This window comes from Mirounga leonina, unplaced genomic scaffold (assembly GCF_011800145.1).
Source record: "Mirounga leonina isolate KUSES-001 unplaced genomic scaffold, KU_Mleo_1.0 Mir_82, whole genome shotgun sequence".
Taxonomy (NCBI): domain Eukaryota; kingdom Metazoa; phylum Chordata; class Mammalia; order Carnivora; family Phocidae; genus Mirounga; species Mirounga leonina.
The window spans coordinates 47,353,843-47,380,416 of record NW_023270825.1 but is presented as its reverse complement, the minus strand read 5'-3'; the positions used below and the strand labels follow the sequence as shown (position 1 = coordinate 47,380,416).

Below are 26,574 nucleotides of genomic sequence, written 5' to 3'. Positions count from 1 at the left end.
AGAAAGAAAGAAAGAAAGAAAGAAAGAAAGAAAGAAAAGGGAGGGAGACACAGGGAGAGGTACTGCTTTTGGTAAAATAATAATAATAATAATGAATTGAGAACAAACAATAGAAAAAAACTTTAAGAGATTATCACTTGTTGGCAAACTGGTGGCATTTTGAAATGTCAGTGAGAAAAAGTTTTTGGTTTTGTTTTGTTTTTTATTTATTTGTCAGAGAGAGCACAAGCAGGAGGAACAGTAGGCAGAGGGAGAAGCAGGCTCCCCACATAGCAAGGAGCCCGATGCGGGGCTCAATCCCAGCAAGGAGCCCGGTGCGGGGCTCAATCCCAGGACCCTGGGATCATGACCTAAGCTGAAGGCAGCCACCTAACCGACTGAGCCACCCAGGCATCCTGAAAAAAAGTTTTGACTGAATGAGTCAATGACTCCTAAACAAGTTGGCACCTGTAAATCAAAGTATCTGAAATTGAAATGAGAATGTCATTAAATAACAAAAGTGGCTTCCAAAGATATTTAATAATATTTAAAATGCAACCAAATTCTATACATCATGAAATTAAAAGGTAATATGCTAATGTATTCAGATTTCAGAATGTTTAAGATATCAGCAGATAATTCACATTTTTTATTTTACCTTTTTTTTTAAGATTTTGTTTATTTTTGTGAGAGAGATATCGAGCGAGTGTGCAGGAGTGGGGAGGGGGCGGGATGGGATGGAGTGCAGAGGGAGAAGCAGACTCTCCACTGAGCAGGGAGCCCGATGCAGGGCTCGATCCCAGGACGCTTAACCGACTGAGCCACTCAGGCGCCCTAATTCACATTTTTTTTAAAAACATCGTTAAGAGCAATGTTAATGAGCTTACTGCCTACAGAATAATTCACATTTAAATTAGAAAAAGTCTCAAGAGAAAAAGTTCAAATATAAAATAACTTTTAAATCAAAGTTCAGTTAATTCACAAGCTGTTTTGAGAGGTCATCACTTCTAACCTCTTCCTCTATCTCAGAAGACAACAGCTTTATTTATTTGGATAAAGTGTGGAGAAGAAATTTTAAACATTGCCTGAGAGACTAAGATGAGAGGTAATGAAATTTAAAAAATAATAATTTGTACTCAAAACTAAATTTAACAAACTTAAAATAGAAGAATTCTTACCTCTGAAGCGGTGAAATTGTAAATAATGAACAAGATCTATCACAGGCAGGAAAAGGGAGGGCAGTTAGTCAATGAAGTGAATAGCTAAATTAACAGATTAATTTGATTCTTGTATCAAAAGCCAATTTATATCAAGCTAACAAAGTATCTGTTGTATTACTAAAAACTTTTTAAGAAGAGAACTAAAAGGGAAGTGAATTCAGTTTAAAAGCAGTACTGAAGTGTAAAGTTTAGCCAGTGGTGTGCTGATAAATGTTTACAGCTGGCTGGCGAGGAGGGAGGAGGTGGTCCTGATTTGAAAGCATTTACTGATTTCTGAGGTACAAATACGTTTACGAGGGCTGATTTCAAGCTGCAACCGTGATGTCAACTGACTTGTGAAATTCCTCAAACTTTAACAACTGCTCCTTGTGAGCCTGTATTTAGCACACTCGGGAAGTAGAACCCAGAGCAAGACGTAACATTTGAGGACTGAATTAGCCGCTGGGCACACCCTGGCAGAGGGCATCTATGGGAGGGGAGCTTCTGGTAACAGAGAAATGGGATGCTGTGTCTATGTGCATTTGTATGTACATTTGTATGTACAAGAGCTTAGTAACAAGTTTTACCTGTAATAGGAAGAAAAGAAGGATTAAACCCTAAAAAAACCTTCCTGCACACAAACTTTAATTCTCTTTTCTTAGAAGATTTATTTCATTCCTCAGCACATATTTTAGGTATACTTACATTTATTCTCTGCTCTTTCACCTCCTTAGTGTTAAGTACTTCACCTTCTGGATTAATTAACTCATCCCAGTTTTCTCCCATAGCATTTTTATGAACCATTTTCATATGCTTAAAGGCCCTCCAAACACCCTAGGCCTTAGAAACAGATTTGACTCACTACACCCACACCCACACACACAAATGATAAGTATGTGAGGTGATGGATATGTTAGCTAACCTTATTGTGGTAACCGTTTCACAATGTATATGTATGTCATCATCATGGTGTAGACCTTAAACATACACAATGTGGTATGTCAATTGTATTTCAGTGAAGCTGGGGGAGAAAAAGATTTGAATCCTCTTTGTGAGATAAGATGAAACTCAACTTTTCATGTTTCTTTTGGTGGAGATGTAATTATTAGTGAGCAGCTCAGTCCACGCCAGTGTTATGGTTAAACTGAAGATTGGTAGAAAATAACAATAGAGGAGGCATATAATAATATATTGTTGTATTAGGATAAACCTCCTGTTTCTCACAATTTCTCATTCAGATTGGGCCTACATATGGAAAATTGGGAATTATTTTACTCTGGTTTACTTAATTATATTTAAGGATCCTTTATTCCTATGATTTAAAAATGTTCATCTACAGAATAAATTCTTTGATAGTGATTTCAACCACTTTAAAGTAAAATATTCTTGGTCAAAAATCTATGATGACTGTAACTACCAAGTCATACCAGAGAAATACATGACTTCACTGAGAAAATGAAAGGCTGTTGTTTGCCTGGTTGGGCTGTAAATTAAAGGAAAAGATACGATGGTGGGGCTGAGAAAAAGGACAACTGTCTGAGAAAGCTACCTTATCCCATGTTCTGTCCAGAGAGTAATTTGGGTGATCCGAAAGCTGTACGAATCAGAATAAATATTCATCTGGCCACGTAGAAGCAGATCAGTGGTATACAGCAGGATTCTCCCAATGTCCACATTTAGGTACCTGAAATGTCTAGAAGACTTGTATAACAAGAATAATTTATTGAGCATTTATTTGTGCCAGGCACTGTTCTAAGTATGTTTCTTACATTATTTGTGCCAGGCACTGTTCTAAGTATGTTTCTTACATTATTCAAATGACACTCACTATAGTTATATAAAAATAAATAATAATGTTCCTTCTTTACTCTTTCTCTTTTTTAACTGATGAGGAAACACTAAGGCACAGAGTAGTTGACAAACTTGTCCCTGGTCACGTAATCTCTTTAAATTGCAGAGCTGCTCATCAACCTACGTTCATAGGTAGGCCACAGGCTCAACACCCCGGCACTCCACCACTCTTCAGTGCTTCTCTTCCTCCCCCTAATCCTAGGCACTTACTCAGCTATATCTTGTAGTCTTAGATTTGAATGTGCACATCCCATCTCACTAAATTATAAATACCTTAAGAGCAGGAGCTTTGTAGTTTGCTTTTTTTAGTCTAGTACACCTAAGTTTATACAGCAGATGTTCAATTAATGTTTGCTAATTATGCTGTCATATACCTATTTGGGATTGTATATAGTTTGCATATAAGTAAATCCATTGGACTTGAAATTGAAAGACCTGGATTCAAGATCTGGTATAGCTATTACATATCCATCCTAGTATTACCTCTTTACATTTTTAAGATAAGATCCATAAACAGTATTAAGTCATAAGTTGGTGTGAGAGTCCAAAATATTTGTACTGGGCATGGCCCCTTCTTGAACTGCAAAAACACAATCATGAAATTCTCTTTCAGTGGGTAAGCATAGTAGTTTCTGAATTGGAAGTATTAGTTGTTAGGGACACCTGGGTGGCTCAGTGGTTAAGCATCTGACTCAGCTCAGCTCAGGTCTTGATCTCAGGGTTGTAAGTTCAAGCCCGGCATTGCACTCCCCGCTGGGTGTGGAGCTACTTAAAAAAAAAAGGAGGGGGGTACCTGGGTGGCTCAGTTGTTAGGCGTCTGCCTTCGGCTCAGGTCATGATCCCAGGGTCCTGGGATCGAGCCCCACATCAGGCTCCCTGCTCCAAGGGAAGCCTGCTTCTCCCTCTCCCACTACCCCTGCTTGTGTTCCCTCTCTCGCTGTGTCTCTCTCTGTCAAATAAAAAAAATCTAAAAAAAAAAGTATTAGTTGCTGGGCGGTGATACAAAAAGAATAAAATAACATATTTCGTTAGTTAAGACTAACGGAAAAACGTTAGATGTTTTCGGTTAGCAATAGAGATTGTATATGGTACCATCAGATTTAAAGGTGATCCTAGTACAGAGTCTGAAGATGCTTCAAGTAGTTAGACAAGACTGAACTGCTCTGAGGCAAGAGGATAAGCCTTGGCTACTGGCTCAGGAGATAGGCTGCAAAAGGCGATGAGTCACTGATGTGTGCATGTTGTAATTTAATACCTGCTCTGGCCTAATTTTTTAATATATGTAAAAAAAGATTTATGTAATTTGGAAGGTATTAATCTGGACTCCTTTAGATTCTTCTCCAACTTTTCTGCTTATGTCCTTGGTGATTTTTGCTCAAAGAGATTCTTCAGTCTCTTTTTTTAAAGATTTTATTTATTTGTCAGAGAGAGAGAGAGCAAAGCAGGGGGAGCGGCAGGCAGAGGAAGAAGCAGGCTCCCTCCTGAGCAAGGAGCCCGATGCAAGGACTTGATTCCAACACCCTGGGATCATGACCCTGAGGCGAAGGCAGATGCTTAACCAACTGAGCCACCCAGGCGTCCTCCCTTCAGTCTCTTTAGAGTCATACACATTGTTGGTATTTTTAGCCCATAAAGGACATTGGTTCTTCAAGTGGATTTTTTGCTTGCTATGTCTATAGGTGTCGCTATGGGTAGGTTCCTGATTCCTAGAGAATAGAGGATATTTTGGTCTTTTTTTACCTGGAGGGCCACAGATTTGTTTTGATTTCTACTTTGCTGAGTATTCAAGCCCCTCTGAAAAGTCACCTATATATTGGAGATTTTTAAATCGACGATTTTTCATTCAAGCTTTTTTCTTCTGATTCCTGTATTTTATGTTTGAGCCCATTTAAAAAAGAGAAGACAGGTTCCATTTACTTTAGCTAGATCCCCAGAAGATTGTTTGAAAATTCCTAAAGTCTATTTATAACATTTCCTATAATTGATCTTTATTTTGTCTACAACTTTGAATCTTTGGCTCATTAATCTCTAAGAGAAAGTCTTCTGAAATGGCCTTATGTGGTGTTTTGTCTATTTTTCTTGCCTTCTAAAGACTATTAAAATGTTTTAATTTATTATTATTATTATTATTATTATTATTATTATTTTGAAGAGCTGGGTTGTTTAAATGTTCTCCTGGTCTTTTTTTACCCTACTGCTCTTAACCATTTTTTTTCCCATCTGAGGGACTAACAATTAAGTGAACTAGTTGGAACAGGACTGATAATTCAGGTCAGTAAGTATCTAACAAAATCCTAAATTATGCAGCGAATTTCTGTGTTCTTGGGTTAAAGAAATTCCTTGAAACTCAACTCTAGACCAGGGTTTAAATTCAGCTTTTATAGAGCCTTCCGGTTTAGCAATTTGATGTTGTTTGGGGCAACGTGGCCAGTCCCTTTCTGCAAAAAGTCCTGCGGAAATCATTTAGGGGGTCAGGGGAAGGAGCAGAAGGGATTGAAGGGGTGAAGTGAGTGGTGAAGATAAAACTGAAAGAGATACAAGGTATCTCAGAAGGTAAGAGAGTCAAATTGAGAGATGCGATCTTAGATTCAGCCTTTTGTTTTGAGGTCACAGTTTACTAATTAAAGAAGCTAACTAATGAGTGTTTGATATTATATCTCTTAATTTTTATAGAGCTCCCCTTAACTGTATTAGTTATTTATTTTGACATGTACAAAGATCACCATAATGACCACTGTTATTCTGATTTTTTTTGAAAACGTCATTTATTCTTCTAAGTGCAATAATTAGGATTATAGTGCAATACAAATAGAAAGCAGACATTTTTCCAGCAGGAGGGTCCAGCTTTGATATATACAAGCCTGTAACAAGTTGGTCAAAAGTGTGTGCTCTGAAAAATAGCTTGGTTCCTCAAGCGAGCAGAGTTCAGGACAGTGCTGTATAATCAATAATCTAATAGTCATTGATCCTGTGTTATGGACTAAGCACAGTGACTCACAAATTGACAGGATTGAGTGTCCCCTTAAAAGTTTTGTAGGGCTTCCAAGGCTAAGTTTGACTAATTACTTTTGTGTAAATTTGTTGCCAGTTTAACAGGCCTCCAATCATTAGTCTTTGGGGCATCTTGATTGGTCTGGAGACTTACTAAATTTATGCCTTTATCTGTTCTTTCTGGACCACTTCCCTATACTTTCAGCAACACAAGACAATTCAAGACAAAGGAAAAATACATGAGACGACACTTTGTATGAATTGTCGAGCAAAAGAAGGCAAAGCAAGCAGCAAAAGCATAAAGAGGCTAATAGCAAAAATATTTACTGAATGGTATACCTCCAAACCAAAAGTTCTAATAACCTTATACAAAAATTAGGTCTAATTACTTATCAAATGAGTACGCTTCCAAAACTAAAGAATGAATTGTCCTATACAAAGACTTAGAACTGATGACCTTATAGGAAGACCTATTGGGTCTTTATAACAAAAATCCTAGGATAAATGAATCAGTGACAAAAGCTCAATGAAACAAATCAGAACTTAAATCAGATAATTGTTGAGGCACATTCAACTGGAAATAAATTTGAAGGACAAATGGGATTTTGGAACAAGGGACAAGGAGAATTCACCTTAGTCTGAGGTGACTGCTGCGAAGTGAGGGACTTCCAGAACTGTCAAAGGATGAGACCATCACTCAAAATCTAATACAAAAACCAAAACTGAATTTATTACTTTATTAAGTACAAGAGAGATGCTGGTGAGGCTTAGTCTCACTGAGCAAAGCAAACTAACAATTATATATAAGGTTTAGGAATTTGTTTTGAAGTTATGTGGTTTACAGAGGCAGGAATGGGTTGATGTTGATTTTAAAATTTTTGTTGTTGAATACAGAAGTATTTTTTTTTTAAGATTTTATTTATTTATTTGAGAGAGAGAGCATGAGAGGGGGGAGGGTCAGAGGGAGAAGCAGACTCCCTGCCGAGCAGGGAGCCCGATGCGGGACTCGATTCTGGGTCTCCAGGATCATGACCTGAGCCGAAGGCAGTCGCTTAACCAACTGAGCCACCCAGGCGCCCCCAGAAGTATGTTTTTTGCTGGCTATAGAGGTGAGAAATGGGTTGACATCAGCCTTAGTGAATTTTCTGGAGTGAATCTTGCACTACTTAACTGACTTTTAAAGTATGAGGCTGTCACTGATCGGTTGACGTTCAGTGGGCTGTTGATTGGAGTTGTACTTAGTTAGATGGGTTTAAAACAAGTTCTAAACTGTGTTTAGTTGTTATCTGAAACTGAAATTAGAACTGAAATAGATTGATTAAGTGGTTAAAAACCAGCTCAGTCATTTACTGGCTCTAAGGCTCTAGAACAGTTAGTCTATTCCTGGGAGTTTGGGAGTTTTTTTCACATATTTGTAATGGAGGTGCTCATAAATTTAGCATTATATTGCTAATAACATTATTTCATATAAGTTTTTATCCTAACATAATCAACACATGTATTTATATATTCCATGTATTTGTAATATTAATAGCTATTAATATGTTATCATATTAATATGCCATAAATTGAGTAACCATTTTCCTGCTGTTGAGCATTTGGATTTTTTCTCAGTTTTTCACTGTCACTCATCGTAGTGCTATAACATCCTTTTGAATAATTTCCTGGAGGATATAGCCCCCAAAGGGAAGTTAACAAAGGTTATAATGTTTTTGATGACTAAGAAAAATATATGTGATTGTTGGTGGGATATGCACAGCATAGGTCCCATTATTTGCCCCATTTGCTGACTGGAATTAATTCATTAAAAAAAGTATTTATGGGGCGCCTGGGTGGCTCAGTCGGTTAAGCGACTGCCTTCGGCTCAGGTCATGATCCTGGAGTCCCTGGATCGAGTCCCGCATCAGGCTCCCTGCTCGGCAGGGAGCCTGCTTCTGCCTCTGACCCTACCCCCTCTCATGTGCTCTCTGTCTCCCATTCTCTCTGTCTCAAATAAATAAATAAAATCTTTAAAAAAAAAAAAAAAGTATTTATGACTTCAAATATTTTTATCTGAACAAATTAGGATAATTTATATCTTTTTTTATCTCTACCCGAATGTATGAACAAATCAAGATTCAGCATTGTGGAAAAACTGATGACTTTGACATAAGGACTGAGATTCATAGAATTCCATACATTTTAAATATAAAGCAAATTATCTTGGGAGGGGATGGGGCCGGTGGGTGTGCTATAGCTGGCTTCTACCAGTTCATGAGAACTAATTAGTAACTGGTCAGGAATTATATAAGCCAACTATTAAATTGCTAGTAGCTTGAAATCAGCCATGATGGCATATTTACACCACAGAAATGGTCAAATGCTACAAAATCAGGGCATTTTGTTGTTCTGGGAGAGCAAGTTTACCAGCACATCTCTGGATGGGAGCATTAAGCAGAGAACTTGGGAATTTGATACTGTAGATAGATGGATAGCTAGAATATAGATTACTGATTTCAGAAAATAAGATTTCATGTTTGATCCTATGCTACACATGGTCCTTAATATATCTTATTATATCTCCCTAAGTCGGAAGATGCCCAGTGAAAATCACCAAATGAAACTAAAATTCTCCAAGAAAAATGCAAAATATAGCCAAATCCACGTACTTGGTTTCATTTATCCTGGTTCATGAACCTCTATTTTTCAAAAATTGCTTCCTAGCTAATCTCTGTTTTCAAAATAATATATTTTAGCTAGAAATGTTCTGAATTATAAAATTATTATGTTTCATTTTGACAAAAATGGGCATCTTTTAAAGGCAGTGGACTGTTTAAGATAGTGGATAGGGATTTTTTTTTTTTAAGATTTTATTTTTAAGTAATGTCTACACCTGAAGTGGGGCTCGAACTCACAGCCCCCCGAGATCGAGTCACATGCTGTACTGACTGAGCCAGCCACGTGCCCCAGCGGTATTTTTAAACTCTCCTCTCCAAAAGAATCTCTCCTTTCCCCAGAAAATACACACACACACACACACACACACACTAAATAAATAAATAAAATAAAATAAATTTTAAAAATCCGTAGTGCAAACCCAGAAGTGCCCCTGGTTTCAGGAGAGAAGACGTGAGCCAAGGATTTTATATTCAGCAAAACTGACTTTCAAATAGAAAGTCACAACTGTTATAACTGGTCACAAACTTATCAACATGTAAGGATGCAAAGAATATTGTTTTTATGAGCCTTTAATGAGAAAGCTACTGACAAATGAACTTCAGATAAGCAAAGATGACATAATTTCACCAAAGGAGAGAGAATCATAAACTGTGTGCCTCCTGATAGAAGAGCACTCCACCAAAAAAATATGACCTGAAATCAAGGTTCTGTACCCAGCTGCCAATTTGCAGAAAATCCAGAGGACAGAAGAGCATGTTGAACTGCCTGTGAATATGCAGTCAGCAAGGTCCGGGTTATAGGAATCTTTACAGGTCAAAGTCCTAGGTTCTTTAATAGATAAACTGTAAGGGAAAAGAAGAAATGGAGGAAGAACCTAGAGATTAAAAGAGAATTAAGAGACATATCAACAAAAGCGCCTGGGTGGTTCAATCAGTTGGGTGTCTGACTTTGGCTCAGGTCATGATTTCAGAGTCCCGGGTTTGAGCCCCACATTGGGCTGCCCACTCAGTGCTGAGTCTGCTTCTCTCCTTCTGCTCTCCTACCTCATGCTCTCTCTCTCAAATAAATAAACAAAATCTTTTTTAAAAAGGCATATCAAGACATTTTAATAAGTAAGACTAAAATAAAGATTCAGTTAGAAGCTCAGAAGGTATAGAACTTTTAGATCATTTGAAGATAGCTAATTTCATAAAAACTACTGGTTTTTTCCTCAATTTCCTACATTTTTTCAGAAACTAAAATTTGAAGTATCTCTTAATTATATAAAAGCATGCTTTTAGGGGCGCCTGTGTGGCTCAGTCATTAAGCATCTGCCTTCGGCTCAGGTCATGATCCCAAGTTTCTGGGATTGAGCCCCACATCGGGCTCCCTGCTCGGCGGGAAGCCTGCTTCTCCCTCTCCCACTCCCCCTGCTTGTGTTCCCTCTCTCGCTGTGTCTCTGTCAAATAAATAAAATCAAATAAATAAATAGATAAATAAATAAATAAATAATAAATAAATAAATGCAAGCATGCTTTTAGGGGCGCCTGGGTGGCGCAGTCGGTTAAGTGTTCAACTCTTGGTTTTAGCTCAGGTCGTGATCTCAGGGTCCTGAGATCAAGCCCCACATCTGGCTCCATGCTCAGCAGAGTCTGCTTGGGAATCTTTCTCCCTCTTCCTCTGCCCTTCCACTCGTGCTTTCTCTCTCTCTTTCATTCTCTCTAAAATAAATAATGTTTTTTTTATTTTATTTTTTATTTTTTTTATTTTTTTAAAGATTTTATTTATTTATTTGAGAGAGAGAGAATGAGAGGGAGGAGGGTCAGAGAGAGAAGCAGACTCCCCGCCGAGCAGGGAGCCCGATGCGGGACTCGATCCCGGGACTCCAGGATCATGACCTGAGCCGAAGGCAGTCGCTTAACCAACTGAGCCACCCAGGCGCCCCAATAATGTTTTTTTTTAAAAAGCATGCTTTTAGCAGACATCAGACTGTAAACTACGGTGCATGTTTGATGCTCCTGTTGAGCCAGTGCTGCAGGGGTTTTGAAGTAGCCCGGGGTTAAACAGCCCAGAGCTGTTCCATCTCTTTGTGCCTTTGGCCAAGTCCTTAATGTCAGGTGGCGGGGCTTTTTAGATGATCTCTTCTGAAAAGAATCATAAATTGTAACCTGTCTCTTGGCTGTTTCAGGAATGCATAAAATATCATGTGTATAATTCCTGGCACTGTGGTTGGCATATAATAAGCACTTAAAGGAAAACTACTATTACTTTGGTTTCAAGAGGTCTGGGGTGGGGCCCAAGAATTCTATACTTTTAAAAGCTTCCCAAATAATTCTAATGATTGTTCTAATTTTGGAAACGCAGTCCCTGATAAAATCCAGTCCTTCTGCATGTGAACAAATATTCAGCTTCAAGGATGTTTATCAGTGCATTTCTTAGAATAATAGAAAAACTGGAAAACATCTAGGATAATGGCAAAATAAACTATGGTCTATCCATTTGCTAAAATATGTGGCCATTAAATTAAAAATCAGATCGCTAACACAGCACTATGTGCAGGCACCCTTCCAGAGATGCCTTATACATATGTCACTTAGTAGTCCTGTGAGGTGGGTTCCATTAATATCCGTACTTGACAGATGAGGAAACTAAAAATGTACATGGTATTACAAATAAGTTTTGAAATGGAAACATTTCTAAACTATCAATAATATTTTTTATGGGCGCCTGGGTGGCTCAGTCATTCAGCGTCTGCCTTTGGCTCAGGTCATAATCCCAGGGTCCTGGGATGGACTCCCGCGTTGGGCTCCCTGCTCAGCGGAGGAAGGTCTGCTTCTCCCTCTCTCTCTACCCCTCCCCCTGCTTATATTCCCTCTCTCGCTGTGTCTCTGTCAAATAAATAAAATCTTTAAAAAATAATAATAATTTTTTATGATAAAGAATGTGGCCTTGTTAGAGGACAGATTGAATTAGCTTTCTATCAGAGTATTTTGAAATCATCATACGATGAAGTGATCAAATCATTTGCAGCCAAAAACAGTAGGAAAAAAATTATTACAAAGATGTGTTAGTTTTTTTTTTTTCTGGATTTATGTGTTTGCATATTCGTCAGCTTTTTATTAATTTGTAATTTGTTATCTTTCTCATTCTAAATAAATGTTCACTTTCAAGCCCAATTATGTATTCTTTTTCCTATTGAGCCCTCCCCCCAACAGATTTTATAAGCTTTGGGCCCCATAAAACCTGGATTCCTACCCGCCTGCATACCGTGTATGTATACTGAGAGCCTCTGAAGAAGAGAATGGGACAAATGTAATAAAGGAAAAATATTTAAAGAGATGATAAAACTTGAGTCTTCATAAGAAGTTGTCCCCAAATTGCCAAGGTGAATGCACGCCACCAAGAGATAAGAGACGAGGTGCCCTCAGACAGGCTTAATGGCTCTGTGTGACTACAGTGAGTTTGGGGGCAGCTTTCTCTTTTCACTTATGGGAACAGGAAGGATGATCTCATAGGGAAGAGATTGCTCAGAAACTTTCAAAGGTTTCATGTTTGCTTTTATAATTCTCCAGTGTGGTGTAGAACTCCATCCAAATGATGATAACAGTGTTTAATTGGTTTCCACATAAGGCCCAGGGAGGCCATTTAGAGTCCCCTTATCAATCCTTTCTTCTTACTGTTTCTTAGAGTCTGATCTTTCTTGTTCGGGATTGGAGTTTCCCATACGAGTTTTCATACGGAGCTGACGGTGGCTCCAAATTCTTGGAGAAACGCCTCAAGGTTTGTTAGATATTCAGGTGCATGAAATTTCACCAGTAGTGAATAGAATTACTTTTGTTGCAATGACTTGCGGAATGGATACTTATTAGATATATTCTTATGTGACCCTTCTAGTGTCTCTACGCACAAAGACTGGTATTTAATACGATACTTTCAGAGTTACAGTTTTAAATATCATCAATAATTATGATACAGATAATTCTTTTGTAGGTATTTACAAAACAGTGATTTATTCCTGGTGATAAACCTGTTAATTTGAATAATTAAGTCCATTCAAGGCTGACAGTACAAAAATCTGGAGTCATGTTTTAGTAGAGGTTTAAAAGTCAATTTAACAGAAATATCTCATTTTGAAATCCCCAAAGTCAGTCTTAGAACATTTTGCTAATAGTTCACAGAAGTGAAATTAGAGGATTCTCCATTTTCGATGTCAGGATAGTTTAATATTGGATGAATTGTTTACAATGGACAGATATCACAACAAATAAATATTGAGAAAAATTTTTAAATCAAGATTAAGTAAGGTTTCTTGATAATCAGGATCTCAGCTTATCTTTTTAGGTTTATAATTACTTTTAGGGTAGTTGTACTATTAACTAACTGTGAAATACATTTGAAAAAATGGGGACAATTTAGCTTATAAATACCCAATTATTCAGATGCCTTTCTAGAATTTAAATGTATACCTACCAGGTGACAAGAGGCTGTCGAGTATCTCCTGAAAAGAAGGTAGGAATATCTTATGATCTATTCATGTTTCCTATGAGTACTTGAATTAAAAGTGGAATTTGTAAGAACTAGCTAGAATAAAACCCCATTAATTTGTACTAAAAAAATGGGAAGGCCCATCTGAGTTAGCATAAGAGTAAACATTTGTTAATTCTAAAAATAATGCCATATGTATGCTATACTTAGATATGGCCCTTCACCCAACACTATTTTTTCTTTAGTACCAGTCCTATCATGTCATTTTTATCATTGTGGGACCAGACAGACACAGCAAATAGAAGATGTCACAGAATTCTTTTGGAGTTCAGTTTATGATGAAAGTAGTTTAAACTTTAGAATGATTTGCTGCAGGTCTCAGGGAACCAGCACGAAGAACTACAGAATGTTCGAAAACACATCCATTCCTGTTTCACCAAAATCTCCTGTTTTCTGCTACCTCATCCTGGCTTAAAAGTAGCTACCAATCCAAACTTTGATGGAAAACTGAAAGGTTTGTCTTTTTTTTTTTTTTAAGATTTTATTTATTTTGTCTTTTAATGAATATGTTTACATTACTTATCCTGGTTATAAAATTGTCATTTTATCTACTGAGCTTACAGCTGCTAATTTAGGTTATCCACTTATGTGAGGCTAATGGTTAAAAATTGTCAAGATAACTGGGAGTCCTGGGCTGGTGCTGGAGCACAACCCCTTGATGAACTGTAGGATTCTATGGGTACTGAATACATACACGGAGAAAATAGGCAAAATCCTGTGTTCACCTGGGAGGCAGTGACTCTCCCCTTTTCACAGAGGTTCCTGCTCACCTCTGTGCATTGAGAAATGCTCCTTAATGTCTTCCTGTTAAATTTTCCTTACTTACATTAGAGGAGAAAAACAGATGTCTATATTATTCAAATGCTATGTTATATAATTATTGTTATAAGTTATATAACTAGAGATCGAAAGAAACATTGCATAGTTCTGAACTCAAGTTCTTTAAAAAAGCTACTGAAGAATTTAATTATAAATTATTAAAAGCTTCACTAAAAATGAAATCTTCTGAATGAGGACCAGTTTCTGAAAAACCCAAAAGCACTAGAGTGTTTTTGAAATAATGTATACTAATAGTATAATAATAGTGTTTGCTTGTCAAACAGAGGCATTACTCACATTTTAAGATTCCAAAGCAACCCAACTTGTTAGAAAAAGGGATGGGATGGGGTGGACGTAGGGGTCTGAAGAAACAGAAGTGAGTATTTCCTCATAAATAATCACCAGGTCTTTAGATATTTGCTTTGTAATTAATACAAAGTAGTCCAAAGACATTTCTGACTTTTTTTACTTATAAGCCTGGCAGTGAGTACCCGCGCCACTGAGCTCCCACATTTAACTTACTGTTGTCATTCTGCATTGTGCCAGGGTTGATGAGGCGGTGCCGTAACAAGCTTTCCAGCACAGCTCTTCGCAAAGGGCCTTAACATTCCTCTTAAAAAAGAACAACGTAACATCTATCCACCTTTATGGAACTGGCAGCTTTGAAAAGCAAACCTATTTTTCCCCCTGTATCCATGGCATTTATACTCAGATGCCCTCTATTCAACTATGACAGTATCATAAATAGAATCCCAAGTATCTCAATCATCAGCATTATTTCTTCCATGTTTTAAATGATCTTTATATAAACAGAACAGATAGCAGTAGGTACATATTAATGCATGAACGGCAGGATTCTTTCATTTCACTATCACTTATGAATTCCAGCCCACCAATGAGCACAGACCTCTTGATACTGTGTATTTACCTAATGCCTTCGGTGTGTTTTGAGTAAATGACATAAAGAGAGGGCTCCCACAAGGCCCCTCTTTCTTCTCTGGAGTTGGGGAGTCGTAACCAGGCCGGGGAGGGGCAGGCCTTCAACAACAGTCCTTTATTGGGACAAAAGAGTACTCTGGCTGTTCTGTTCTTGTAGTATACAGCTACAGTTCTTAAATTAACTGACACATTGTGCAGTGGAAGAGCTCAGGGAGAGAATTTAAGACAAATCACACAGATATATAACTGCATTTTTTAATGGATTTGTTTCCCATCAAATTTTACTCACATGTCTAAACATATATTAACCCACACAACTGCTTTACAGGCACCCCAAAATTATGAGTTTACCAAAGTGGTTAGCCTGAGAGAAAAAGAAATGAAAAGCAGCTTCAGGTGCCCATCAAAGTTGCATTTTGATGAGGCTTTATAGGACTCCTGCTGTATCTCTGTGTTTGCCAAAATGTTCTACTTAGTCTCAGTTTCTCCTTGGGCAGTTTTGAAAGTCAGCTGTCCACATTGTTTTTCCATCCCATTTTGAATCTTATAAGTTGATGTGGTTTCTATCCAGGATGTCTTGTCCACTGGCTGTCCTGTTTTCCAGAGGGTTGGCATCTGAATAACTTTCTTCCTCTAGGGAAGAAATGTCTCTGAATAAACAGTTGTGCAAAAATTGTTCTTTGATGATAATTCTCACATACTCTTTCACAGACTTGTAGAAATAACTTTCTAGCTCACTACCAATAGTAATAATTGTTATAATTACTATATTGTTCATGGTCCTTCACATTATTGAAATTGTCTTACCATGTTTCATATTATATGAAACTTATGATACTATGATTCAAATGAACTATTGATTTAATGACATCCCACATAGGAAATCAAAAGGATCAGGTTCATTCATGCTACATTCAACCAGTTCTTTCTAAGTGCCCAGTGAATACCTCTTTTGGCTTAGTGAATCTTTTAACTAACAAAGAGTTACCTTTCTTTTTGAGGTTGCTCTCTGTTATAGTACCACATGTAGAATGACCAGTAACCACATCATAAATTGTGGAGATACTTCCTTAGCAGCTTCAGTTAGACTTCGGGAAGCATAGCCAAACACCATTGCAAGGTGATGATTTTTAAAAAGGTGTTTCTGATGAAGGTAATCCTGAGAAAATATCTTCTTGGTTGCTTTATACAGCAGTGCTAAACCAGTGCATCTGCCCTGCAGAGTTCTTATAAAGAATGTTATCATGTCCCCAGTGATTGTGACAGATTAACCACTTTGGCCCAGCCCCTGAATTCCTAGCAAAGTTTTACTCTTGTGGCAAAAATTATTTGAAGAAATGATGGAAACACAACATCATCCCGAATCATCATCTACCCACACGTTTATTTGAATTCTTGCAGTGGGCCAGGGCTAGTTAGTGCACCTCTGTAAATTGATCTGGTCCGCAGATGTTCTGGGTCATGTGTTTACTGTGCTGAACTAATATTGTTAGCAAGAGTTCACCACCTGTGTATGTTGTGAATATTTGGTTCGTACTTTCTGAATCCAAAATTGGCAGTCTCAGTGAGAACAAAGACTGTGGCTCATGCCACCTTCAGAACACATTTTAATCCAAATATGTGGTTATATGCTGGTTACGTTAATGATAATTACCACACTTGCTGGTGTGTTAGATACACAGGTGTATCTTATTCCATTCCAGTTCCATTCCAATAAGGGAATGGGAGGGTGGAATTTAAATACGTGTGTTGGAAGTGATTTTAAAGTCGTTTTATAATGAGAAAGGTTTTTGTTTTATACAGAAATTCAGGAAGAATTCATACATTCTAGATATATAATAATATTCTACAAATGCTAAAAAAAAACCCATAAAGTCATATAGCAAAAAAGAAACCTATTAGTATCAGTGAATACAGATGCACAGCAGGCAGCAAAACACAACACGGAATGTGGTAACATAATACAAACACCAGTAGTATTAGTGCATATTGCTAACTAGAAAACAAACCACAATGAGAAATTTGAATAGATAACTTTGAATAAATCAAAATACAATACAAAGAAAAATTTTCAGTAAAAATTGGTACAATGCAAACAGCAAATACATTTAAATAAACTCCTCTACAAGTACTCATAAAAGATGGGCACTAAAATTTCTGAGGTGTACAAAACATGAAGTAAAATAAGTCTGAAGGGTTTCCAACATTATGCTCGTACATCTCATAAAAGCAGCAAGCAAGAGAAGAGAAACATGAATTCTTATGTAAATTGGTATTTCAGTGTATAGTGGGGTTGTAATAGCAAACAAGGAAAATGCAAACACAATCACATAATTTGAATCTTTATTCTTAAGACCTCAGAAATCACCAGTCCCGAAGCCTGAAAACTCAGTGACTCTGCTGAAATTCAGATTTTTAAAAAATTATAGGCAGTTAACTAATGATGTAATGTATGGTGATTAACATAACATAACAAAAAAAAGGAAAAAAAGAAAAAAATTATAGGCAGTTACTACATTTACTTAAGATATCGAATCTCTGGACATATCTTGCTTTTTATGTAGGTTGTGTTTTTCTGTATCTTTTGAACTAATGATTTCAGAAATTATCACTGTTCAAAAGACTTCTCTGAAGATGTATTTTCTGTGTTACTTTGCTAAATATGTAAGGTTAAGCTTAAGCCTAATGCTAGAACATGGGAATGTGTAATCAAATGTCCTAAACATGATAGGTGAACAACTCAGGCATCCTCTGATTTGCCTCCATGGCCGCCTCTTGCCATGTTAATTTGTACTGGTGAGTTTCACCAGCAGAGGTGGCATCACCGGCACTATCCTTCTGAACTTGAGTTCTAGTTATCACACCTTACCCAGTTCTATATACTTTTCATAAGGTGGGTACACTAAAAACAGCAATTTTAGCATAACATTTTCTGGAGGGAATATATCCTATAAACCAGTAAATATCTGGCCTTTTCCCCATTTAGAAAACCACCAACAAACTTAAGTACATCGGAATACTTAAATGGTTATGTGAATAGGGTATAAAATATTTAACATTTAACATCAAGAAAGCTATTTTATGGGTGGAGGATAAGTAAATATGTAATGAAGTAAAGACTAGCAGTAGAAGTTTAGGCAAGGAGGATCACCAACCCGAGAAAAGTGGGCCAGCTGCAGGAGTTGTTTAGATGATGGGAAAGTGAGGGAAGGCTTTATCACTGGGGAAGAAATGGAGGAAATCAAAGGATGTTTTATTGTATGGCATGGAGGACTGGATTGGATTTTTAAAATAATGATGAATGTGTTTTACTTGTAGAAATAGATGATGAATTCATCAAAAACTTGAAAATACTCATTCCTTGGCTACTTAGTCCTGAGAGCCTAGATATTAAAGAGATCAATGGGAACAAAATCACCTGCCGAGGTCTGGTGGAGTACTTCAAGGTATCACTCTCATTTCTAGAGCATTGTTTTAGAATGCAGTTCCTACTTGAAACAAACAAAAAAATTATAGACTCTATAATATGGGAGCAAAGTTATGAGGAATCTATAAAAATAAAAAAATCATTAGACTCCCAAGAGGAGCTTGCTTTCTGAAATTAAAATTTTAAAGAAAACTCTTAAGAGATAACTATCTTGAGAGAAATATATTTTGAAGTATGAATGTATCTAAGAGTTGGTAAAGTCTATTTGTTTGTTGGGGGAGAAGGTGTTGCTCGAGGTCCATAACACGTAGTAGTCTTCAGTCATGAGGTATACAGAATTTTACCTTCATTCTGAAGATGTTCTCAAAGGGGCTATACTTTGCCTTCCTATTGGAGAAAATTCTTCCGCAATTTCTGTCTCTGCACCGAGGGCCGATTTGAAGTGGAATTATTTTAAATTTGCATTTACTTGTTTACCTTAGGTAGCACCGAATACTACACTTTTTTTTTTTTTAAACCAACCACATACAGTGGGGGAATTTCAGTTACCAATCTCATTTGTGGATTGATGCTCCAAGGACTAAAATACCAATTTTTAAAATTCACATTTTTGTTACTTAAAATCCTCTCACATACCTCCTGTGTGATTATCTTCATCACTCTTTGCAATAAATGAGATGTTATTTATCTACCTAAAATTTGAATTCTTACTGTGCCTAACACTATGGAAGAGCTTAGCATTTAGCAGGAGATTAAGGACCCTTACAGAAATCTCTTCCATAAGGCTTATGACATCAGCAGGTACAAATGCCCGTGAGTAACTGAAAAAGAAAGGTTACTCCTAGCAGAAGGATGTGAGAAAGTTTTAGAGGAGGTGGCAGGGAGTTAAGCCTTTAAGAAGGGTAGGGTTGGCAAGAGGAGTTGTGTGAAAAGGGCACTTCACGAAAAAGGAACAGAACTAAGAAAGGGGGAATTAAAATGAGAAAGATAATGGTTCCCCAAACTGTCAAGACCTTAGCTTAGAAAACAATTTAACAGAATTGGAGAAATATGGAATGGAATTACTTGAACCTGAGTCTCTCTTTTTCTTTCCTTTTTTTTAAGGCTTATATAAAGATCTACCAAGGTGAAGAATTACCACATCCCAAATCCATGTTACAGGTATTTTTTTTTCATGTTACAGGTATTTACTAATCAGGAGGCATGACGTTTTAAAACATACTTGTCACTAAAGCTAAGCTTTCCTTAGCTTTATGCTATGCTAAGCTAGAGATAGGCTCCAATCTGGCAGTCAGAAATCAGCAAATAAAAATATTGGAATGATTTATTGGAAGATTATTTTTCTGTTAACTACTGTTTGTGTGTTCAGCTAACCAGGTTCATGTACACATAGAGGAGCTTCACTTGTGCTGACATATAAGCACTGTATACCAAAGCTTTCATTCTCTTTGTACAAAATTGGTTTAGAAAACAGACTCATACTGTGGCTTAGGGTCACACATGTAACAAGTAGAAAAGCAGGTTCAGGTTTTAAAACAAGTGGTCTCTACAACTAAACATTTTAAGACAGGAGAAACTAGCTTTTTCCTTACCTATCTAAAAAAATTAAATTCTTAATCATTCCTTTTTGTTACCAGTGATACATTGTTCTATCAGTATCAGTCCTTAAACTTAAGACATGTTTGTATATATATTAATACATACAAAATGTACTGTGTATTATTTCCCATATGTTTGGGTTTATAGATTTTCCCCCCACGTTTGGTGAGAGACTTAAAAATATTTTTTAAGAGGAAAAAATCTTCCAAATGGAAATTCATTTTTATAACTATGGCTTACCGAATAAACTTACATGTATTTTGAAATTTTAATTTTATGAATTTTTTAAAATGTAGTGGAAATACTTGAATACTTTCAAATTATTTCATGACCTTGTGTTCTTGTACATTTCTTGCACATGATACTCAGAAATGAGAATTGCCTGTGAAGGTTTAATAAATATGAATTCCATTTTGTACTTTGTCCAAAGGCCACAGCAGAGGCTAACAATTTAGCGGCCGTGGCAACTGCCAAGGATACATACAACAAAAAGATGGAAGAGGTAAGAATTAAATACTATTTAAATAAAATCAGTATTTCTTCCATGAGCTCATTCTTTTTTTCTTCCAAGTTACACTGTCTACACATGCAAAGAAGTGGCTTTGACTTATTCTTTCTCAGCCTTTATATATCACATTTCTATTTATTGTATACCTAAAATATTTTTTAGGAAAGGAACACTATGTATGCACAATTTAAAACATAAATGTGTTCTCTTTACATTAGAGATGTATTTTTTCTTTTCCCTTTCTTTTTCTTTCTTTTCCTTCCTTCCCTCCCTCCCTCCTTCCTTCCTTCCCCACATCTTCCCACTATTTATAAGCTCTGGTGACTAAAATAACATGTGCTACCCTCTCCACTACACCTCCCTTCATGCAACAATTTCAGTATTTTTATCTTAACTCTAAAAACCCGTTAGGGCGCCTGGGTGGCTCAGTTGATTAAGCATCCGACTCTTGGTTTGGGCTCAGGTCAAGAGCTTTAGAATCTGCTTAAGATTCTCTCTTTCTCCCTCTGGCCCTCCGCTCCCCCCTCCAGCACACACACTCTCTCTGAAAAACAGAAAACAAAACCAAAAAACCCATTAGGGAAAAAAAGAAATTAAACTTCAAGGGCCAGTATTTCTATATACTGCATTTCCTCTTTTTAACGTTCTGAATTAGGATGCTAATCTAATAATTATTGTACATATCTACTAATATGATAGGTTTTCCCCCTGAAAATCATGTTATATAAATTACATCCAAAATTGAGGGAATTTCAAGAGTCAAGGGAAATACAGTATAAGGAATGGTTCACAACATAAGTAAAGGGTAACTAGAATGAGAGTATGCTTTATATAGTTAAATATCAAATAACAAAAGTGAAAGATATGGGTAACTGAGATTTCCCTTGTAACTTTTGAAAAAACTGAAAATGTAGTCCAAGAACATTGAATATTCTCCCATTTAGTCTATTGAAGGAAATACTGTGAAAGGGCTCCATTCAAACAAAATCAGTGAAACTGCCAAAGAACATGTTTTTCCTAATTTTACTTTCGAGTTTTATAACATTGCTATTAAGTTAAACCTCATTGGCCAAAAAGACTCCAGTGGAGTTAGAATAAATTTCCCAGAGGAACTTGTATATATACAAGTAGTTTATTTGATTTGGGGTTCATTCTGTGAATCATGCCTTTTCATCTTGAGGAACTTGGATTAAGTCTTGGATATTCTTTCCCAGGTCAAAAAAAAAAAATTAAGAATGGCTTTACATAAGTCATCTATAAAATACTGGTCCCACTTACACTCATGCGTGATATGGAGTGTGCAAAGATGTGGACTGACAAAACATATATGTAAATTCCTTTTGATTATTGTGTTCTAACAAATGCAGCTAGCTAAGTGGAAGATTGTGATACAGTTGCTAATTTTACTCTGCATTGCATAAACAGCACTTCTCTATTGACACAGATTTGTGGTGGTGACAAACCATTTCTGGCACCTAATGATCTACAGGCCAAACATCTGGCGCTTAAGGAAGAATCTGTGAAGCTATTCCGAGGGGTGAAGAAGATGGGTGGGGAGGAATTTAGCCGGCGTTACCTGCAACAGTTGGAGAGTGAAATAGATGAACTTTACATCCAGTATATCAAGCACAATGATAGCAAAAATATCTTCCATGCAGCTCGTACCCCAGCCACACTGTTTGTTGTCATCTTTATCACTTACGTGATTGCTGGTGTGACTGGATTCATTGGTTTGGACATTATAGCTAGCCTATGCAATATGATAATGGGACTGACTCTTATCACCTTGTGCACCTGGGCATACATCCGCTACTCTGGGGAATACCGAGAGCTGGGAGCTGTAATAGACCAGGTGGCTGCAGCCTTGTGGGACCAGGTAAGAATACTTTTAATCCTCTTCAGCTAATTGTAGCACACTATGTATCAGACACAATGTTAGGTGTTAGAACTAAACAGGTGAACCTGACTCGGGCCCTAGTCTTCAAGAGCTTTAGAATCTGTCAAGATGGCCAGACACAAACAACTAACTGTAATACAATATGTGAAGTCCTATGTAACTGGTTTCCAGTTAACATTTCAGTGTCTTCAAATATCTGTGGATTAGGCAGTTTTGTTTTTTTACTTTTATTTATCCTAAAAGTTAAAGCTGTTAAAAAGAAGTGTGAGAAAGCACAGCTGAGTTTTTATTGAGCGGATTGTGACTTGTTTATGTGTGAAGATTATTTCGTACTTACAACCTAACATTTGATTCGCGTTGGCTGTGTATGTGAACCACTATCGTAAGTTGTTGTATCACTATCTCTTTTAGTATAAACTCCTAAAAAGCAAAAGAAAGATCTGATTACTTCAGATTGTCTCTATCTGAACTAGGCATTTGTACCGGGCCACAGCATGAGTCCAGGTCAGCCTCTGGATCAGCTGCTCATGGGTCAGTTGTCCTTTATGTTTCAATTAACCATAGCCTAGAGTCAGGGTCACTGTGGTCCACTGTTCAAATAATTGATGATGGGTGGGTAGGGAAGACAATTATAAACACACCTAGAACGATCATGAACTCACTCTGTCATTCTGGAAGTGTCTTCAGTTACCTCATGAAAATTTAGGGGCATTTAGTGAGGCTAAAATTGAGATTCTTCATAAACTTTTAGAGTTAAGACTTTTGAACTTATGTTCTGCAGGTAGCATGTAATAGCTACAATTCTCCCAGCATTTATACTTACATATACTCTTTAAAATGGAATTTTAACTAATGAATTTACCATGTGCCTTTAAAGAATCTAGTTAAGATAAACTAATGGTAGTACTGTGGGTAAAAAATGAATTAAAAACTGAATCCTCTGGGCCACTGTCTCAAACACCTCCTCAACCTTAGAAGACTAAAGAGGGGCTATTTGAGGTAAATCCCAAAGCCTTCCTAGAATATGATGCTGAAGCCTCTGGGGAATATACAATTGGGTTCTTCGAAAGATTCAGATAAAACGTGTAATCTGAACTGAAAAAACCTGTAGGAGTATTTGTTCTTAAATGCTCAGAAATACTATAAACGAAGTTGAATTATCATAATGCTATTAATGAAGCAGGATATATACTTTTCTTTTTTCCCTTTTAAACTGCCTTTGCCACAGGGAAGTACAAATGAGGTAAGTTAAAATTTTTAATTGAGAGCTATATATTTATAAAAATTATGGTATTTTATAAACCAACTAGGCATTCATGGATTAAAGTCTTTGGTGATGGACTGAGCACTGGGTGTTATATACAACGGATGAATCACTAAACTCTACCTCTGAAACTACGAATACACTGTATGTCAATTGAATTTAAATTTAAAAAAATCTTTGGTGACACCTGCTCCTGTGTTCTTCTAAGATTCACAATTTTAACTGTGAATTTTTAACATGGTTTTAAAATACTGTATTTATTCCAGACATTTTATGTGATTTGATCTGCATATGAAACATAAGAGTTGATTATCAAGAGTATCCTGTTTTATTTCCTGAATGTGTAAAAAATTCTAAAATTCTTAAGTTCCAACATTGTGCATTTTGCTCTACTGCATAGTGAAATAAAAAGTTATGCATCTTGAGGAAACCTAACAACTAGAGAGTATTGAAATGGAGCTACAACCTTTAGATGTTTTTAACGCGGGCTTTTGAGTGACAGTTACCTTTACCACTCTGAGCAGGTTCCAGGCCAGTATAAAGTGTAACTTTCTTAGCATTCCTCAGACCGACCTGTAAATTGGTGTTCATTTCTCCTATTGCACATGGGCAAAACTCTGAGGTAAGAACCGGGGCTTGCAGGAAAGAATCCTTTGTTACATAAGAAAAATTATCTCTGTAGAGTTATTCTGGTCATTATCTTCAGGAAGCAAAACTGATCTGGAACAACCACTGAGATAGCACATCATTCTTTCCTCAGTTTCTGCTGTTACATATAACTGGAGTGTGTCCTAGTCTAATCAATACCAATGATACATTTAATACAAGCAATAGAGAAGTATTTTATGTAAAATTCAGTAAAACAAATTCATTAAAAAAGTAAATTTCTAAGTTGAACGTTAGGATTATGATAGATCTAGGACAATACCAATTTACACCAATGTGCATTCACAGAACTGATGGCATTATTTAGACTTAAGAAAACAGCTATCGAGACTTCAAAAAGATAAAAATTAATGGAATTTCCTGGGCATTGGTTACTATTTAAAGGATATTAAGCTTTTAAAAATATTCAGACTCTTCACAGACTCCAGAATTACATCAGAAAAGTTGGTTTTAACTGAGGGTTCAATATATGAAAATCAGAAGAGGGAATGAACCTTAGACATTTACTGAGGGGGAAAAAGGACAAAAATATTCATGGACACTTATGTAAAGCAGTATGTAAAAATTGCTATGATTCAAACACTGTAGACACAAAGAACAACCAGAGCTTTATGAGAAAAGGCTTTCTGAGGTAATGCTTCTGAAAAATGTTTCATAAGATATAAATCAAATAATGGAAACAAGGGAGGGAAGAGAATGTTTAAATGAAGGATCCCAGTGTGGCAAGGGGAGGGGCAACATATGTACTTACTGGCATGACCACATCCAGAAATAATGGGGAAAAAAAATGGTTCCATTCTGAAAAACCTGTAAGGAAGCCCGGACAGCAAGTGGCCTAGCTGCGTATAATAAAACAGCTATTGGCAGTCAGAAGTTATGAGATCCTATAATTCCTCCAAAACTGGTAATATTCACGATATGAGTTCTCAGCACACCCCTGGGGCACAGTGTTTAGGAAGCCCTGCTCCAAAAGGTGTGCAAAGTCCAAGGAAATGCATTCTGAGAATAAACCATTTACCACCACAAAGATCAATCCACAAAAGCAAAAACATACAGTGGACAAGCTAAAGTATTTTTGAGTTCTAAGATTATTAGTTATTAATTTATATCTTAGACTAATGACATAAAGATTCCACATTTAGCATGCTAATTATATAGTACATAAACTAATTACACTAAAAAGGAAGAATTTTACATCTGTGATTATAATCTTGATTCTTGTCTTTCTAGGCTTTATACAAGCTTTACAGTGCAGCAGCAACCCACAGACATCTGTATCATCAAGCTTTTCCTGCGCCAAAGTCAGAATCTACTGAACAATCAGAAAAGAAGAAAATTTAATCCAAATTTTTAGAAGTACAGGTGCATGACCAATTAATTGTCAGTTAAATATTCAGTTTTATGTCTCCATGCAAACATTCAAAGTGCTTCTGTGAGGACAAAGTAAAATACCAAGCTCCTCTGAAAATTTCAAAATGGTTTAGTTCTTTTACTTCAGTGTTTAATAAGCAGATGTATGTATGCATGGTTATATCATTTTTGTTAACATGTACAGTTTCTTAGTTTTGTCTTCAAATATGCTGTTATAATTTAAAGTGTTTGTCTATTTATGATGACAGTACACATGTTCTGCTTGAATTTACTAAATTCTACTACTGGGTTATAATTAAACCATGTAGTAATATTACTCCTTGTTTGGATATGCTCATTTAATTTCTACAGAATTTTTAAATTATTTCACATAGTCATCCATTTAAGCATAGCATAACAACTCAACAGGCTTGATTCAATCTGTATCATCTTATATATACCATGAGCTTTTATTTTTAAAGACACTTGAGAGCTTTTCAGTTGCTTTATCAAAAACTAAATACTGCTTCTTTTATATTATGATTTAATATAGAATATAAACTTCTTGATCAAAAATGCACAAAAAATCACTTTGTATATGTACTTGAGTTTCACTGCATTGTATATTTTTTCATTTGGTACACAAAGAAATGTATTCTTCATAGGTTTATTCTTTTAACATGTGACCTATTATTAAAGTTTACTCTGGTTCCTAATATTAAAAACAAATACTGAATTTGGAAATGTTTGGGAGGTACTGATACAGAATGATAAAGGTTTATCTCTCTTTTTAAAATTAAAAATGCATTTTCTTCAGTGCTGACAACCATTACAAATCTGAGTTTCCACTTTAAGAAATGTATGCTAATCCCTTTTTTAGGTACCTTTCAGTTCTTTTAAATC

At 36.4% G+C, this 26,574-nt stretch overlaps 1 protein-coding gene across 1 annotated transcript in view; it reads left to right on the top strand.

The window, feature by feature from the left end:
- The window catches only part of ATL1 (atlastin GTPase 1), an 81,308-nt gene extending 55,323 nt beyond the window's left edge, over nucleotides 1-25,985 (top strand). The window contains exons 8-14 of the mRNA XM_034992440.1: nucleotides 12,345-12,437; nucleotides 13,518-13,656; nucleotides 18,279-18,406; nucleotides 19,492-19,548; nucleotides 20,417-20,488; nucleotides 21,939-22,370; nucleotides 25,552-25,985. Of these exons, the coding sequence (XP_034848331.1) occupies nucleotides 12,345-12,437; nucleotides 13,518-13,656; nucleotides 18,279-18,406; nucleotides 19,492-19,548; nucleotides 20,417-20,488; nucleotides 21,939-22,370; nucleotides 25,552-25,662 (1,032 nt within the window). The 3' untranslated portion in view covers nucleotides 25,663-25,985. The remainder of the gene's footprint in view (nucleotides 1-12,344; nucleotides 12,438-13,517; nucleotides 13,657-18,278; nucleotides 18,407-19,491; nucleotides 19,549-20,416; nucleotides 20,489-21,938; nucleotides 22,371-25,551) is intronic.
- Nucleotides 25,986-26,574: the final 589 nt, after the last annotated feature.